General features: G+C 36.1%; 2 protein-coding genes across 3 annotated transcripts in view; one reads left to right on the top strand and one right to left on the bottom strand.

Annotated features, from left to right (window-relative positions):
* The window catches only part of LOC119816415 (centromere protein P), a 206,149-nt gene that overhangs the window by 158,934 nt on the left and 29,611 nt on the right, over nucleotides 1–17,604 (bottom strand). The window lies entirely within an intron of this gene.
* Ogn (osteoglycin) lies at nucleotides 332–16,356 on the top strand. 2 transcript variants are annotated; one of them, XM_038333033.1, is made up of 7 exons: nucleotides 332–503; nucleotides 1,512–1,729; nucleotides 3,702–3,795; nucleotides 8,676–8,834; nucleotides 9,244–9,446; nucleotides 13,247–13,342; nucleotides 15,396–16,356. In XM_038333033.1, the coding sequence occupies exons 2-7, from the start codon at nucleotides 1,556–1,558 to the stop codon at nucleotides 15,564–15,566; spliced, it is 897 nt and encodes a 298-aa protein (XP_038188961.1). In that variant the 5' UTR covers nucleotides 332–503; nucleotides 1,512–1,555; the 3' UTR covers nucleotides 15,567–16,356. The 2 variants fall into 2 exon arrangements, with proteins under 2 accessions (XP_038188961.1, XP_038188963.1); XM_038333035.1 differs by lacking the exon at nucleotides 332–503 and adding an exon at nucleotides 1,218–1,301.

Below are 17,604 nucleotides of genomic sequence, written 5' to 3'. Positions count from 1 at the left end.
CTAACGCACTAATTATAGTAGGAGAACAAAATCCTTAGTTTTCATGAAATTAACAACAAAGACAGGTTTGGTGGTCCATTTTTCAAAAGTGTTTTATATACCAGAAAAATGCAAAAACAAAAGCATGATTTAAAAAATATATCATTTTTATAAACTAATATACGCTAAAAGATTAGTGCTTCATATACAAGGTAAAAGAGATCGGGACTCCAGTGTGCTGCAGCAGCCAGCTCTGGTGTCGCAGTTTCAAACATCTTCAGCACATTCTCTCATACAACACCCTGCATTTCACCCCGGAGGAGGAATGCTGGCAAAGATATGCACCACATGGGATCTGCAGTTGGATTCCACCACGTGGAATTTAAGCTGTTGGGCCCTGAAACTTTATTCAGCAGTTGGAAACCATTCCACAGCGTTACTCCTTCACCCTCCCACTTGGGACTAATGCACAGGCATGAACACCTATTGAGGAAAACCACACAGGACTTCAACCAGTGACTACGGTAGGCTTGTTTCTTACATATTAATTTAAATACTGTGTGTTAAAGTGTGATTCTAAAAGTCTTAATAAATGTAAAGTTATTTGTAGTATAAGTTTAATTTTCCTTGAATAATTAATTTTCAGCAAGCAATACTTTTATATATCATTTTAAAACTTTAACATTGATGTAGATAAGAACTGGAGGCAGAAAAAGTTACAAACCCATTTTATTTTGAGATTTCAAACCCTGGCTATCTGACAGACTGGCATCTGCAGTGCAGCATCAGCACCTCTCAGTGACTGTTGTGTACTTTAAAGCTGTCTGAAACGTGTACTCAGCAGTTAAAGACCACTGGTGAACCTCAAAGAATCTTTCCAGGACATTCTCCAAAGTTCCTCCCTTAAAGTTTATGTGACCCTAGTCTGCAGTGGTACTGCTGCACTGTTCATAGTTTAAGCTTTAAAAGGCAAGATTACTAACTAAACAAGATAACTCATTACATTTACAAAACTAGAGAAATTTTTATTCTACACCACTTAAAAGTGTTACTGTCTACTTTTTATGATGTTAAACTTAAGGTTTAAGTTTTAATCCTTGCCTCAGACTGCTTCTTTTACATCAATATGGATCAAGAGTTCCTTTAAAGCAGCAATGTTGAAATATGATATTTTCAACTCCACATGACACAGGACCATGGATCTTCATGTTAACCATTTATATTGCAGGTATCCCAAGAAGACTTTGACTGCATACAAATACCCCTATTCAAGGCATTCGATTGTTAGTAAACTTAGCAATAATTCTTAAATTTCTTGATAGGTAAGAAATAAAACTACTTTCTGAATGTTTCAGAATCTTCACTGCAACATAAAAAACTGTTAGTATCTAATTAAGAACCACTAAGGGTTAAATAGTTGTTCTCTATCCCCTACTGCATACACCGTGCCAAAATATCCTCCAAGCTTTTAAATATTGCTTCGATAGTCTGCAGTTTTATTTCCAGGGGAAAAAAGAGTTTTTGTTCCACAGTTATCAGGTCACTAGTTACTTCCAGTCACTGTGAATTTGCTGAAATGAAGACTGTACATTCTACACTTCTCCTGCTACTGCTCGTGCCTCTGACACAGCCAGCACCACAAATTCAACTCGACTCACATACTAACTATGAGTATGGAACAGATCATTTGGAAGAATCAAAATTTAGCCAGGACTATGAAGATAAATACCTGCATGGAAAAAATACTAAGGTATTTTATTTCTACTTTAAATTTATATTCTAAAATAATATTCATTTAAATGCATATTCTTCCCTTAATTTCAATATTTGATAAGGAAAGGAGAAAGGCATTTTAAGATTTAAAATAATTGTATTTTTCAAATATGCATGATTCCTCAATTAATAAGTAGTAACAAATGGTAAATAAAAAGTAGCTAGTGAAACCAAAAATTAAAATGTAAAACATTAAGACTCTGATAGCAGCAATTTATGCTAAATAATGCTACATAATATCCTAGTTTCATGCTATATTGCCTCAAAAATAAATTAGGAAGATAAATTATCAGCTTATGTTTATAGAATTCAGAAAAATATAGTCCAAGGAAGTAAATATAAAAATATGTATTGGTTATGCATGACAATTACATAGAATACCAATAAATGAAAAACTACAATTATTATGGGGATTTGTTTTTAATCACATTTAACAGTTTAGACTCTACTGATTTATACCAAGAATCTGTAATGACATGCCACTGAGTTATGGTTTTTATACCACAATGATACAACCTTCAGAGCAAAGCAATTACTTGTGGTTTTTTTCTGGGCATACAGAAATACTGGGAGGAGAAGGAAGTTAACATAGCATAAAACTATATGCTGCCCACTGTGTGATGCACACATACGCTGAAAAATTAGAGTCAGATACATAATAATATTCATTGCTTTAAAAGCTCTTTTTACTACAAATCAGATAAGATTTTAAGATTAACCAGTCCAAACGCTTTCCCCTCCTAACTCACAATGAGGTAATGTTAATGCTACAGTTTCTTTTTTCCAAAGGAATGAGTTAAGATGCTGGTATTATTTCTACCTATGGTTATGACAAAACAGACAGATTTCTCCATCAACAGCTTCAAATTAAAAATCAAACAAAACAAAAAAGGTTATAACCTATTGTCTTACTGGAATGATCTGAGTCTATTAACTAACTGCAAGATACTTTCAAAATTCCTTGAACCTTAGAGCTTTCTGCTTAACTACATGGAGCTTTAAGCAGTTTTCCATCAGTGGGTCAATATTTGTGTGAAGTGGGGAACTCAGTGGCATAGAGTGATGTTTAGGCAGTACACAGGTGGGAAAATGAGGGTTAACGGCAAGGTCAGGAGCCCACAGAGAAAACATGGAGCAAGCGGGGAGGCAGAGGGAATAGTACCCCATATAATAAATTATAGTCTACTAGCAGAAAACACATTCTCTGGAAAGAGGACAGAGGTGAGATGACAATCCCCAGTTATGCAGTGTTAACAGCCTAAACCAATGGCCTGATCAGGTCAGGATAAAAGGCTAGGATAAAAGAATCCATCCTAAGATCAAGGCAGGAAGGCATCCAGGTCAGGAAGAATTTATTCAGTACTTTACGTTCTATAGCTATGCTATTGCCCAGAAGGACAGACACTAAGAAGAGGAAATCAGTTCATATAAAGAATGATAAAGAATAGTTCCACATAAAAAAAACTTTCATTCACATTCAGAGAATTATCTCCTAGCCTCACACCTAGAAATTCAATATATTAAATATTTATCAAATATTGAGTTCAGTCCATGAAAACAAAAAAAAAATTTTAAAAGCTGATTCTTTCTCAGGAATGCATATCCTACCTAGAGTAATGACAGTGTAATTTAATGAATAATGAAATGGAATTATGTATAAAATCTTAATGGAGTGCTAGGATAGTATGGCACATAAAGTCTCTTGCAGCCATAAAACCCCTAGGCCCACATAGTGAAGAGAACTTCTACAAGTTGTACTTTGTTTAATATGTATGTCACATACATATAACACGAATATATATATATACTTATATATATAGACATACACATATAAAACAAAATCTTGATGAAATACCTTTAACAATGACTATGGGGAATGTTTGTGATCCTTGCAGTTTACAGATTCCTGTCTTATTACACCTGATAACAAATTTCTAACTTTACAATAGGAAAAGGAAACCATGATAATTCCTGATGAAAAAAGTCTCCAGTTACAAAAAGATGAGGTTGTACCATCATTACCCACCAAGAAAGAAAATGATGGTAAGTATGAACAATATATCATCTAGTAGTTTTGTCTTTTTGTTTTGTTTTCTGAAGACAGGGTTTCTCTGTGTAACAGACCTAGTTGTCCTGAACAAGCTCTTGTAGACCAGGCTGGGCTTGAACTCAGAGATCTGCCTGCCTCTGCCTCTCAGGTGCTGGGATTAAAAACACACACCACCACCACCTGGCCATTTACTATTTTTGAAAAGCATCTTTTAAAGATACATACAAAGACATTTTACTCCTTGTTGTAATCAAAAGTTGTCTCAAGGTATATAAACTGAAATTTCCTCTTCGGTGATAAAGTCATTATGGCTAAATCGAAGTGCTCATCACCTACCATTGTACACTATGAGGGAAAACTGTGGACTAGAAAACATTCAAGAACATTCAGCAATTTGTCTAAACCTATCCTTTAGAAAACATATATTTTTGACCATATAAAAAATAAATTCAAAAGCTTGGCATGGTGGCATACACCTTTATTAATCACAGCACTTTGGAGGCAAAAACAGACAGACCTCAATGAGTTCTAAGTCAGAGTGTTTATGTAGCATGTTTCAGGTTAGCAAAGACTAAATAACAGGCTTTGCCTCAAAAACAAATCAATTCAAGAAACAATTAAAGGTTATTTTTCAAGTACAACCAATAGACTTACAACCAATATAATACAATCAAGTATTATTTTGAAGACACTCCGGGAGGCAGGGATGTGGTGGCATACAGTGTGAGGCCCTAAATGAATAGCACCTTAGAAAGCAGCAAGCAAGGAAACACAAAGTAGAGAAACATGACTCTATATAAGTAACTACAATGTCTGCTTCAATTAAAATAACAGGAATATTACTGCAAAATAACAAGCTACAAGCCATACTGTACAGTTCTTATATTTGATTTATTCTTGTTAAATAACATAACATGGTTTCACATGAAAGCATAAAAAAAATCCACCCACAACAGTTCCTGTCTTGCTAAAATAAAGTTAAAATGAACCAAAACAGAAAACACATCCTCAAAGTCTGGCAAGTATTTTAGTAAAAATGGACTTAAATAATTGAAAAGACTCCTTTTCTTGGATAGGATGCCTCAGTATCATAAAATATTATTATTCTCTAAATTCAGAAAAAAAGACAACCCCACTAAAATTACTAAATTTTTGATAATGCTAGGGAAGTGTATTCTAAAATGCTTATAGATACATATAGGGAACAACGAGAGTACAGTTGTGGAAACACTGAACAGTGCCATACAAAGCACATTTAACATGTTGGGGATACTAGCACAAGAACAAAGACTGTGGACACAGAATCAAAAGAGCAGACACAAACAGAAACACAAAGGCATTTAGTATATAATTAAAGCAAGAAAAAGTACTCAAGCACACAGTCACTGAGGGAGGAAATTTTAAATAATTGAGTGTAGAAGAACTAGATAGCCATTTGGAGGGAGATAAATTAGATCCATTTTCATAAAAAGAAAAATAAACATAAGCATGATCAAGGATCTAAACAAACAAGATGGGACTGGAGTTATGGCTCAGCAGTTAAGAGCACTGGCTGTTCTTTGAAAGGAAACAGGTTCAATTCCCAGCACCCACACAGCAGTTCACAACTATCTGTAATTTCAGTTCCAAGGGATCAGGCACCCTCACATAGACATACATTCAAGAAAAACCCCAATGTACATAAAAAATGAAAAAAAATCTTAAAAAATAAATAAACAAGCCGGGCAGTGGTGGCACACACCTTTAATCCCAGCACTCGGGAGGCAGAGGCAGGCGGATCTCTGAAAGTCTGAGGCCAGTCTGGTCTACAAGAGCTAGTTCCAGGACATTCTTCAAAGCTACAGAGAAACCCTGTCTTGAAAAACCAATATATGTATGTATGTGTATATATGCACATATATGTATATAATTTTATAAAAGAAAATTTTAATAAAAATATTTTTATTAAATAGCTTACAAAATACAGCTTTTAATTTATGTGAAAAGAAACAGAAGAGGGAATTTTCTAAAAACTGAGAAGAATTAAGGATTTGGTTAAGTGATAGAGCACTTGCATAATATGCGTGAGGCTCTGGATTAAATTTGGGGATTTAAGGCAAGTTACATCCAGGAAATAAGTGAAATCATGAGTAGAAGTGAGGGAGAATTGGGATGCAATAAAGATCTAGTTGTGAGGCCTGGCGATGGTGGCGCACGCTTTTAATCCCAGCACACAGGAGGCAGAGGCAGGCGGATCTCTGTGAGTTCGAGACCAGCCTGGTCTACAGAGCTAGTTCCAGGACAGGCTCCAAAGCCACAGAGAAACCCTGTCTCGAAAAACCAAAAAAAAAAAAAAAAAAAAGATCTAGTTGTGAGTATATAATTTTTATGTAGTCTTGATTTTCAGAATATTGTTTCATATAAGCAAAAAACACATATGTAAATAAAGTCAGTAAAGACAAACATAAAAACAATAGAAATATAAACATTAAAACATTTGATTGTATTTTGAATTCATAACATAGTAAAGAAATCAAAAATCTAATGCAACTAAATCTTAAATGTAGTATTTCGACTATAAACCTTGAAGTTAAAGAAAAGCAAATCAGACGCAGTCATGCATTTTGCTTAAAGACAAAAACTGGGCTAGTGAGATGGTTCAGCAGGAAAGGCACCAACACCACGTCTAATAACCTGAATTTGACTCTCAGGACCTGTGTAATAGAGGAAGATAACCAACACCCCAATTTGTCATCTGATCTCCACTTCTATAGTCACATCTGTTTGTATGCAAACATACATTCAAAATCCTTTTTAAAGTACTGCAAAAAAGAGACAGGGCTACATTGTGTTTTATACCATACATTAGGTGATTATTATGTAAACACTATGGACTACTTACAAATATCTAGATGGGACAGCTTATTTTATAACCTAGGCTATATAATGTGAATGTGCATATCTATATGGAGGTGGGTGTTAGACTGTCTCCATCGCTCCTTAGGGGCATGAGGGAAAAAGCGAGACTAAATTAAACACAAAAGAAAATGTTAACAAGAGATCCTGCAGATGCAAGATACACAATGCTGCTGTTAGAATAACCCAGCAAGCCAGGCAGTATGGAGCACACTTTTAATTCCAGCAACCGGAAGGCAGAGGCAGGTGGATCTCTGTGAGTTCGAGGTCAGCTTGGTCTACAAGAGCTAGTTCCAGGACAGGCTCCAAAGCTACAGAGAAACCCTGTCTTAAAAAACCAAAAAATAAAATAAAATAAAAATAAAAATTAAAAGATCAATGGAGGATCAATGTTCTGGATTAGTTCTTCCCAACAAGCTTGAGAGCCTATGTCCAATCCCTGGAATTTATCCTGGAAGGAAAGAAATGGCTCCTCCTAGGTGTTCTCTGACCTCCATAAACATGTCATGGCACCCCCCCCCCCATAAATAATGATAAGACAACTAAAAGAACATATTAGAGTACAATACCAGGCTTTTATTATATGGCCAAGTAGTTGCTGGCAATGTGTTGGTAATTCAATTAGGAAAAATAAAGTTTCCAAAAGTCATGTTGAAAGCACCAACAGAATAAAGAATCTTGCTTATTCCTGATAATCATATTTAAAAGTTAACTCTAGTGTCTGGAGAGATAACTCAGTGGTTAAGAGCACAAGTTTCTCTTCCAGAGGGACCCAGATTCAATTGCCAGCGCCCACATAGTGGCTTACAAATATCTGTAACTGCAGTGCCCAGAGGGGTTTGAAGTCCTCTTCTGACTTTTTTAGGCACCAAACATGTATGGTGCACATACATGCATACAAGTAAAACATTCATACACATAAAATAATAAATATTTAAAAAGTTAACTCAAAATGTTCAGATTTCTTTTAGTAAGTTTAAATTTCCAGAACAAACAAAGGATAAGACTGTAATGACTGCTAAGATTTCCATCTTAAACCTAAAAGTTCATGCATTGAAGGTAAGAGGAGTGGAGAGGGGATGACCAACCAAGGAAGCACTCTAGGTATCTAAATAAGAGCCCAAGTGAAGACATTCTGAGTGAGACATTCCAAGGTAAGATCATAAAACTCCAGCAATGACTGATTTTCAAGTTAATGGTTTGTTCCTCTCACTTGGGATTTCTAAAGTCATTAACTATTGTCATCTATTTGAAAAATGTTTTCAACACATCAAATTTGAAAAACATCAAACTTGATAAATCAATTCTTAAATTCTGCACTGTAGACTCCATTTATTTATTTTTATTGATTGATTGATTGATTGATTGTTTTTCGAGACAGGGTTTCTCTGTAGCTTTGGAGCCTGTCCAAGAACTAGCTCTTGTAGACCAGGCTGGCCTTGAACTCACAGAAACCTGCCTGTCTCTGCCTCCCAAGTGCTGGATTAAAGGTGTGCGCCACCACCACCCATCCCTATTTTTTTTTACATTCAAATGAGGAAAGGTAGCCTTTCATGAGGTCAGCAATTAGACAATCACAGCAAAAATAGAAAATAAAAATGGGGCCAGCAAGATGGCTCAATAGGTAAGCCTGACAACGTGAGCTTAATCCACACAGTAGAAGGAGAGAACTGTCTCCTGCAGGTTGTTCTCTGAGCTTCAAAAACCTACTGTGGTATGTATGCACCCAAAGATTTACACACACATACAACAAGAATAAATAAAATATGTCGACTATAGACTATGTAAAATTCTGATGAATTATTAAGCTCAATACAAGATAGCCGTTGGTTATCACAACTATCTTTCCTGATTTACCAATGATTCTGTAACATACCTTTTCAAATCACAGCATTCATTAATTATAACAATAATTTTACAATCAGATGATGAATTTTTTCAAATGAGTTTATGCTTACAATTTTGTTTCCTGACTTAGAAATGCCTACATGCCTGTTGTGTGTCTGTTTAAGTGGCTCTGTCTACTGTGAAGAAGTTGACATTGATGCTGTGCCACCACTGCCAAAGGAATCAGCTTATCTTTATGCACGATTCAACAAAATTAAAAAGCTGACCGCCAAAGATTTTGCAGATATGCGTAAGTTTAAAATTTAAAATCACAAATTTGTTTTTCACTTGCTATATTAAGTCAGCACTATTGAAGCAGTCACAACCCCATAAGTAAAGTTTTGCTGACCACTGAGTGTCTCCGAGTCTAACAACAGCGCCTTTCCTTACTGTGGTCTTAGAATGTATGTTTCCGTGACTGCAGCTCAGCGATAGAGTGCTTCCCTGCCAAGCATAACGCCCCAGGTTCAATCTCTAGCACCTCATGAAAGCACAGGTGGAATTACACAGTATCAGGCTGTAGGTTAGATTACCAACACTGCAAGATGAACTTGACTGAGTTACTAACTGCAAATACTATCCTGGGCCTTGTACAGAAACTTTCCTCCAGTCTACATAATGAGATTCTAACATCTTATTTTTTATTTATTTCTGTCAAGCTAACTTAAGAAGACTTGATTTTACGGGAAATTTGATAGAAGACATAGAAGATAGTACTTTTTCAAAACTTTCTCTGTTGGAAGAACTTACACTTGCTGAAAACCAGCTAGTAAGACTTCCAGTTCTTCCTATGAAGCTTACTTTACTTAATGCTAAGTACAACAAAATCAAGAGTAAAGGGATTAAAGCAAACACATTCAAAGTAAGTATTCCATAGCATGGCAAAACACAATGTGAGTGATGATATTTTAAGTTTTTATTACATTTATTTATTGTGGGTGTTTATTCATTTTGTGTGTGCACATACCAGGTATACATGTAGAGGTCAAGGATAACTTTTGGAAGCTGTTTTTTCCTTCCACTTGTGGGTCCTGGTTATCAAGTTCCAACATGTGGAATGCAGGTCATCAAGTTTGGCAGCAAGTATGTTGACAGAGGAGGCATCTCACTGCCACAGTGATAATATTTTTAAATGGGTGCTTGTTTTCCTCCCCCACTCTGCTCCTCTACTACTTTTGAGGTATATTTCTATTCAGCAAGATAAGAAGAGAGCTATAGCATGCTTGAGAACCTAAGTTCACCCCAGCACCAAAAATGATCAAATAAGCAAAACATGCATACCATACATATATCATACAAAGCCATAGAAATGGGTATCTTCTATTAATACAAAGGAACATTTTTATATTTAAAAGTAAACACTATTAGCTCACTGTTTCTAAAAATTGTATTCTTCCTATTAACCAGGAATAACTGTTATCTTTTATATTTAACTTTGGTAGATAATATAGCAGTGTTCCTCAAAGAATACATCAATAATTCCAAAAGAATGGAAACGCTCTATGAAATTGAAAAAAGTAATCACCCCAGTCCAGAACTTTCATAGCTATGATATAATCACTCTCAGCCCTAGGTAGGGCAAAGAAGATAACCTCATGCAAAAACACGAGATGCTCAAGCTACTGCTGGCAGAATACAACTTTATTCAAAAGGCAAGATGTGGGAATTCCTTCTTACTGTCCCCTCTCGCGTGTACACGCGTCTCTGTCTATCCCTGTCTCCCCTCCCCCCTCTCTCTCTCCCTCCCTCTACTTTAATAAATGTTTAGCTTTATGCCAAAAAAAAGGCAAGATGTGAGGTATGGTGGAGCATGATGGAGGAAAAGAGATCTATGCCTTTAAGGCTAGCATGGTCTACATAGCAAGTTCCAGTCAGCCAGGCTATGTAGTGAGACACCGTCTCAAAAATTAAAACAACAAGCACAGCAACATAAGAGACACGATCTTACACACCTGAAATTGCAATCACCCAGGAGCCTCAGGCAGGAGGATCGAAAGTTGAAGACCAGTTTAGGCAATGTCATAAGAGAATTCCTAATAGAAGAACCTAAACTAATGAAATTTTCATTTAAGCTAGTTTATGTAATTATACAAGTTTGTCATTTATCCACAACTGCTTCTTTAAAAAATATTTCCTAGCTAGGCGGTGGTGGCACAGGCCTTTAATCCCAGCACTTGGGAAGCAGAGGCAGGATGGTCTCTGTGAGTTTGAGGCCAGCATGGTCTACAGAGCGAGTTCCAATTCAGCCAGGAGTGTTTCACTAAGAAACCCTGTCTTAAAAAACAAAACAAACAAAAATATTTCCTTTTCCTTATATTTAAGGTAAGCATTCAACATTATTGGGCTTTGTTAGTTTTGCTTCTGTTTCTGTCCTTATGGTATTTTTCATTAAAAATTTATAACTGATAGTTACAGAAAACTGTATAATACGTGTGGTTAAGGCATTTTCAGAATATGACAAGATGATCTAAAGATCATCTTAACAGGGGCAGGGAAGTGCCTTTTGCACACTCATCTATACCCTCTGTGGTATAAGATAATATCACTCAACCAGAAAATCTCGAAAAGAAGGCTGCTGAATCAATGTAACCTTTGTGGGTCAGGCCAGGTAGTAGCATTTTTGGTATTCTGAAGGCTTCACACTTTTCTGTTGATGAGAACTGGATTCAGGAACAATATTTGTAAATGTAAATACAAAGATTTGGAGAAAAAGCTGATTTTTATACTATTGAGAATACCCAAAAGATTGATTTGCTGTTGATATCATAAGCAATGTTGGTGGTTTTGTTTTTTTAAATAAGGGATTCAGAAACTAAGGGTTCTTTGCTGACTTTACAAAGCAGACTTGAAGATGGACATAGTGGTACACATACCTGTGTACACATACATGTGTAGTTCCAACACATGAGAGGCTAAAAGTAGGAAGACTTTCAGTTTAAAGCCAATCTGGTCTACACTGTAAGGCCATATCTCAAAATACAAACAACACAAAACCAGAGCAGACACACTTTCTAAAAAAAAAAAAAATACACCTTGTGCGCTAGGTAAATACTTCAGCATGTAAAGGCACTAGCCTGTAAAGCCTGAACACCCAAGTTCCACATCACACATCTCCAATCTTTAACTCTTAAAGTGAGATGGGCCACCTAGCCTTGTGGTGCAGCATCAAACACAAGAAGAGCCTTCCTCAACAAGCTGGAGGGGGAGAAATGACTCTCAAGAGGTATCTTCTGGCCTCTGCAAGCAGATGCACATGTGCACACAAAAACATGCACCATTTTTAAATTTAATTTTATAATTTAAAGAAATGAATTTAAGTAGGGGAGACTTTAAGTAACTAGCAGTGACAGAATGTTTAGAGCAGGACATAGAGCAACTCTTTGTGGTCCAAGCTACTTGGAAAGGTAAGGCAAGAAGATTGCTTAAGACCAATAGGTGAAGCCTGGGAAAGGTAGGACAACCATGCCCATCTCAGAAAAAGGAAGGAAGGGAGGAAGAAAGGAAGGAAGGAAGGAAGGAAAGAAGGAGTAAACAAAGAAAGGTACCTTTAAATATTCTGGATTAAAAAAAAAGAATATTGTGAAATTGGCATGAAAGTGATAAAATTGTCTACTTTAATACCTTAGGGTTGCAATAACCCTGGTACAGTATCAAGTTACTATAATTCAAATAAAAGCAGTCCCAGAAGACAGTTGATGTTCATATGATGTAAAGAGAGAATGTTTATGAAAGAATTGAGGGGTGGGGAGATGGCTCAGTAGGTAAGGTGCTTGCTGTCCACTTTGACAACCTGAGTTCAATTCCCAGGTCAGACAAGGAAGCAGAAAACCAAGTGCTGTGCATTGTCCTCTAACCTCGAACATGTGCACTACGGTTTATGCACACAAACATATGTATACATACAATTTTGAAAATTGAAAAAAGATAAAAGATTGAAATAATAGCATAGGAAAGAAGAAGCAAGTGGGGCATAGTACATGTAATACTAATATTTGAAAAGCTGAAGAGGGAGGATGGTAAGCTTCAGGGTAGTTTAAGATACATGGTAACCCCCCCCCCCAATAATAAAATATGACATAGTAGCACAGGATGCATATAAAAATTAGGAGTAATGTCACAGAAAAATTACATTCTGAAATCGTAGCATACAATCATACATAGTAATGAGTTACTGATTATAAAGAATATTCCAACATAAACCCCTCATGGGAAAACATATGTCATGTTAAACTGCATGTGTGGCAAAATGCTTTGGGAAACGGCATCTTGTTAAGTACCATCTCTTAGGAGTAGCCATTTTTCTAGGAATATGTAAAACTTCTATGGAAAGTTCAGGAGTTGCAAAAAACTTGAAAGATTCAACCATCAATCAACACACAGCTGCCCTCTAGACAAATATTAAGGGCTGAGTATTCAGGGATGAGATAAATGTCAGAAAAATGTGGAATATTCAATAGAGTGCTATTAGATATCATAATGTCTTAAAAACCAAAAACCCTACTCATGAGGCCAAAACCCAGTAACAATCAAAACAACAAACTACCACGCCAAAGCTGATACTATCGAAACATGCGGACATCAATACTGCTTTTAAAGTATATATTATTTAAATAATGTGAAGAATGCATAGACCTCAGTGACATTGAACTTTTTTTTTAATAGAAACTGAATAAGCTCTCTTTCCTCTATTTGGACCATAATGATCTGGAATCTGTGCCTCCTAATTTACCAGAAAGTCTCCGTGTAATTCACCTTCAGGTACAACTGTTCTTTGTACAATAACTAGCTTTATTTAACTATGGGGCCATGTTTATTACTCGAGAAACTTATTTATATGTCGGTTATGGTTATAATACCAAAAGAGTGCGATCATTTAATGTCTATTAAGAATTTCAAGTCCAGGGCTGGAGAGGTGGCTGGCTTAGCAACCATGTGGTGGCTCACAATCATCCGAAATGAGAACTTGTGCCCTCTTCTGGCCTGCAAGCAGACATACAGGCATACTGTATACATTATAAACAACTAATTAAAAAAAAAGAACTGCAGGTCCAATCCAGAGTACACTAAGTAGATGAGTCTAGGAAGTATAAAGTCTGTTTAAGCAGAATACACCTTTAAGCACCTCCCAGTCTAAGTAAAGTTGAGGACTGACTACAAGGCCTTAAGTAAAGCAGACAAGCATTCTATAACCAAGCATTCACATTTTTAATTTTTATGTATGGCAATATTCGGCTTCTTATTCCTCAGGCTGCCTGACTGGGGTGAGGAAGTGGTGAGCATTAGGCATTCACTGTCTATATAAATGAAACTCTTGGATCTGAGGTACATGTTAGAGGCAAAACCATTGAGCATGACCTGGTCACACAAGATGGGATGCCTATGTGGTGTTTTGTGGGTTTGTTTGCTTTGACATCCCCAGAAGAGGGGATTCCCTTGATGGTGACCATAACGAATAAAACAACAGGCACACTAAATAACCAAGCAGAACTGAGACATACAAAGGAACCACAACCACAGTAGTAGGAATTGTGCTGTCTGTTCTAACAGGCCAAATTCAAGAGGTGAGTATCTTTGCTGACACACCTGTGACACATAATGTGTGGTATTTTCTAAATACTAACCAATTCTCCACCACCAGCTGAGTATTCTAAAATTCAATTCTGATACTTCTGAGTCTATGGAGACTCTGTAAGTCCAGATTCAGTCTGATAACACTGTTCCCACTGCAGGTACAGTATGAAGCATGTGTTTGTTTTGTCTTATCCCTATATTGCAGTTTTCTAGAGTGGTCACTATGAGTTACCTCATTATTATAATTCCAAGTTCTGAAAGATGGAAATCATAAACAACTAAAGACACTTCTATCATCCAAGAAATTCTATGTTCAATTTCTTTATGCCAAAATCTTCTGGGACCCAGGATTACTCTCGAGCTTTCTGTAGTGTGGTGGAGGCAGGAGGAAGGGACAGAAGCACAGAGTAACGGAGGCGAAACAACCTGGGCAATCTGCCAGCAACTGACACAAGGTGTTATGTATCTCCTAGTTACTCTGAACACAGATTTGAAGTTCACTGGTTTACATTTCTTTCCCCTAAATAGTAGTGAACTAAAAATTCTGATTTATGTTTCTCTCTCCAATTAGTGGCAGACATGTGCTTTTGGAGACATTTTATTTTATAGGATGGCATCAAGTGGGCATTGCAAAAGTGAAAAAAAATGAACAGCAGAGGTTGAATCTCAGCATCACAAGAATCTCAACTTCTTTTCACCTTTTTTTACTTTTTTATATTTATTTATTTATTATGTACACACTATTCTGTATGTGTGTATGCCTGAAGGCCAGAAGAGGGCACCAGACCCCAGTTACAGATGGTTGTGAGCCATCATGTGGTTGCTGGGAATTGAACTCAGGACCTCTGGAAGAGCAGTCAGTGCTTTTAACCTCTGAGCCATCTCTCCAGCCCCTTCTTTTCACCTCTTTAAGGAATATTCAAACACATCGTACTATTTTTTGAGTTAAAACATTGGAATGGGATAGTTTCTTTAGTTTGCATGTTTCTATTTACATTCCAAACAGGATTGGACAGAAGCAATTTGGAATAATAATAAATAGACTGTTAATCCAAAGCAATACTGTACACTTAAAAATATGTTTAGGTTACAAGAGAGAGTGTCATTACAGTGAACTAATATTTTTTAAATATTATCTCTAAAAGATTCCATTTTAGGCAAAATATCCTGTGTAATCCTACTGCATAATATACAAAAGGTTGATTTTAGATTTCTGAGTATTTTTTCTTTTATTTTTCAGTTTAACAGCATATCTTCAATTACAGATGATACATTCTGCAAGGCTAATGACACTCGTTACATCCGGGACCAAATTGAAGAGATTCGCCTGGAGGGCAATCCAATTGCTCTGGGAAAGCATCCAAACAGTTTCATTTGCTTAAAAAGATTACCTATAGGATCATACTTTTAAAAACCATCAACGCAGTGTATAATCTAAAGTAGTGTACCTAATGTCTTAAAGGAACATAAACATTAGCTTACTATTATCATTTTATCTCACTATTATAAAAGTTTGTTTAATCAATGAAGTCCAAAATTCTTAAATTTTTTCTTATGTTACTATAAAAATAATCCAGACTGAATCTTAGTTCAAAACAAAATGACATGAAACTAAACAACACTAAAACCCCTTGTAGTTTACATCTAAACAGTGTCCTTTTATACAAACACTCACAAGAGATCCACCATTCCCAAGACTAATGAAGTAAGAGAATGCCAAGAAACGTTCAACTGTTTGTCTTTCTTAACATTTACTGTATTTCAAAAGCATTTAAGGCGATGTTCCAAGAAACTGTGAAAAGCCAGATGTTCCAAGTGACCGTCCATTGACTTTATGATTCATCAGCATTCTCCATGAAGCAGAAACCTTTTCTGTTATGGCAGCTATTTTACTGTATTTCTCACTTAGTCTAAGAAAAAGGGTAGCCACATCTAGGCAAAACTTTTCCAGAAAAGTTAAATTTCACTCTTTGGTATAGAACCAATTTAGAAAAGTTCAGTTTTATACTTTGTGGTCACACAGATAGTCTTTAGTCAATTACTTAAAAAAATTCTAAGAAAAAAAATCAAAATTCTATTCATTTTCTCGGAGAGTAATAAGAGCCCTTCACTCTAAAGATTCTCAAACATGAAATGAGTGTAAACTTTTCACAGTATAGGAAGGATTTCATCAATAAATCTGTTCAAATAAGAAATTTAAACGAAGTCTATTGTGTTGTGCTGTATGTAGAGCTTCAGCTATACATATGTTCACCCAAACTGCACACTCACAATCTGGATGTCCATGAGCACCACTTCTCAATGACCATGATTTCCAGATACATGGAACAGAGAAACCCAACCTTCTGTCTAACAGTGATGACTGAACAATGCAGATTGAAGTTCCTACATTAACCATCAGAGGAAGGTGCATATAGCACACTCACAAATATTAGTCTACATATTACTTTGGAGTTGAACATAAAATTAACAATGTTTTAGAAATAACTATCTTTTATATACAAAAGTACTACTATTGCTTCCATTATTGGATACACATTAGAATCTCCATGCTTTTCCTAGAATACTCAAGCATTTGATATTTTGCCCCAATGCAGACCGACCCCTTTCTCTCTCATGTTACGGCTGACCCAGACAGAACTTTTCATTAAAGTACTTGTGGCCTATAAGGCCATACTGATTATTCTAATAATGTTTACTAGTTCATTCATTTTGATGTTAGTTATAGTAAATTTATCCCACTGTGTCATTTTGTGTGCATGCCTCAGTTTCTCTGTGACTAAACACTCACTAGGATTACTGAACACAGTTCTACCGTTTACACTTGTATGGTACCTAATAGTACATTTGAATTAAATATTCAATAAACATTGTAAAATCTATCGAAATAGCCGGGCAGTGGTGGCGCACGCCTTTAATCCCAGCACTCGGGAGGCAGAGGCAGGCGGATCTCTGTGAGTTCGAGGCCAGCCTGGTCTACAAGAGCTAGTTCCAGGACAGGCTCTAAAAAAGCTGCAGAGAAACCCTGTCTCGAAAAACCAAAAAAAAAAAAAAAAAAAATCTATCGAAATAGAAGGGTACTGCTTATATGGGAAAAAACAAACTAATAAATCGAGATTAAATCAATGGCAATAGAGTGACAAGGCTGAGACAATGGACAATGGACAGGCATGTCCTTTCAGTTTCTGACTTTCACAAGAAAAATATACTCATATACACATGCATACAAACACAATTTGGTATTTTGGGGGTGTGTATTGTTCTGGGGTCTGAATAGAGTGCCTTGTATATGCTAGACAGCATTATTGAACTCTATTCCCAGCCTTCTATATTATTTTTGTAATAGAATGAGAAAATACCATAAGACAATTATAATTTTTTTTCAAAGTTAAAACCAACGGTTTAGATAAAATTTTTGGGAGAAAGAATATTGCTAAAAATTATAAATT

This window comes from Arvicola amphibius, chromosome 6 (assembly GCF_903992535.2).
Source record: "Arvicola amphibius chromosome 6, mArvAmp1.2, whole genome shotgun sequence".
NCBI classification, from domain to species: Eukaryota; Metazoa; Chordata; class Mammalia; order Rodentia; family Cricetidae; genus Arvicola; species Arvicola amphibius.
The sequence above is the reverse complement of the archived record's forward strand: the minus strand, read 5'-3'. Positions and strand labels throughout refer to the sequence as shown.

Bases quoted from the DNA above. Each gene is read 5' to 3' on its own strand.
- Ogn (XM_038333033.1), top strand. From the start codon at position 1,556: ATGAAGACTGTACATTCTACACTTCTCCTGCTACTGCTCGTGCCTCTG. The intron at 9,447-13,246 runs GTAAGTATTCCA...TTTTTTTAATAG, and splicing joins TTAAAGCAAACACATTCAAA to AAACTGAATAAGCTCTCTTT. The intron at 13,343-15,395 runs GTACAACTGTTC...TTTATTTTTCAG, and splicing joins TCCGTGTAATTCACCTTCAG to TTTAACAGCATATCTTCAAT.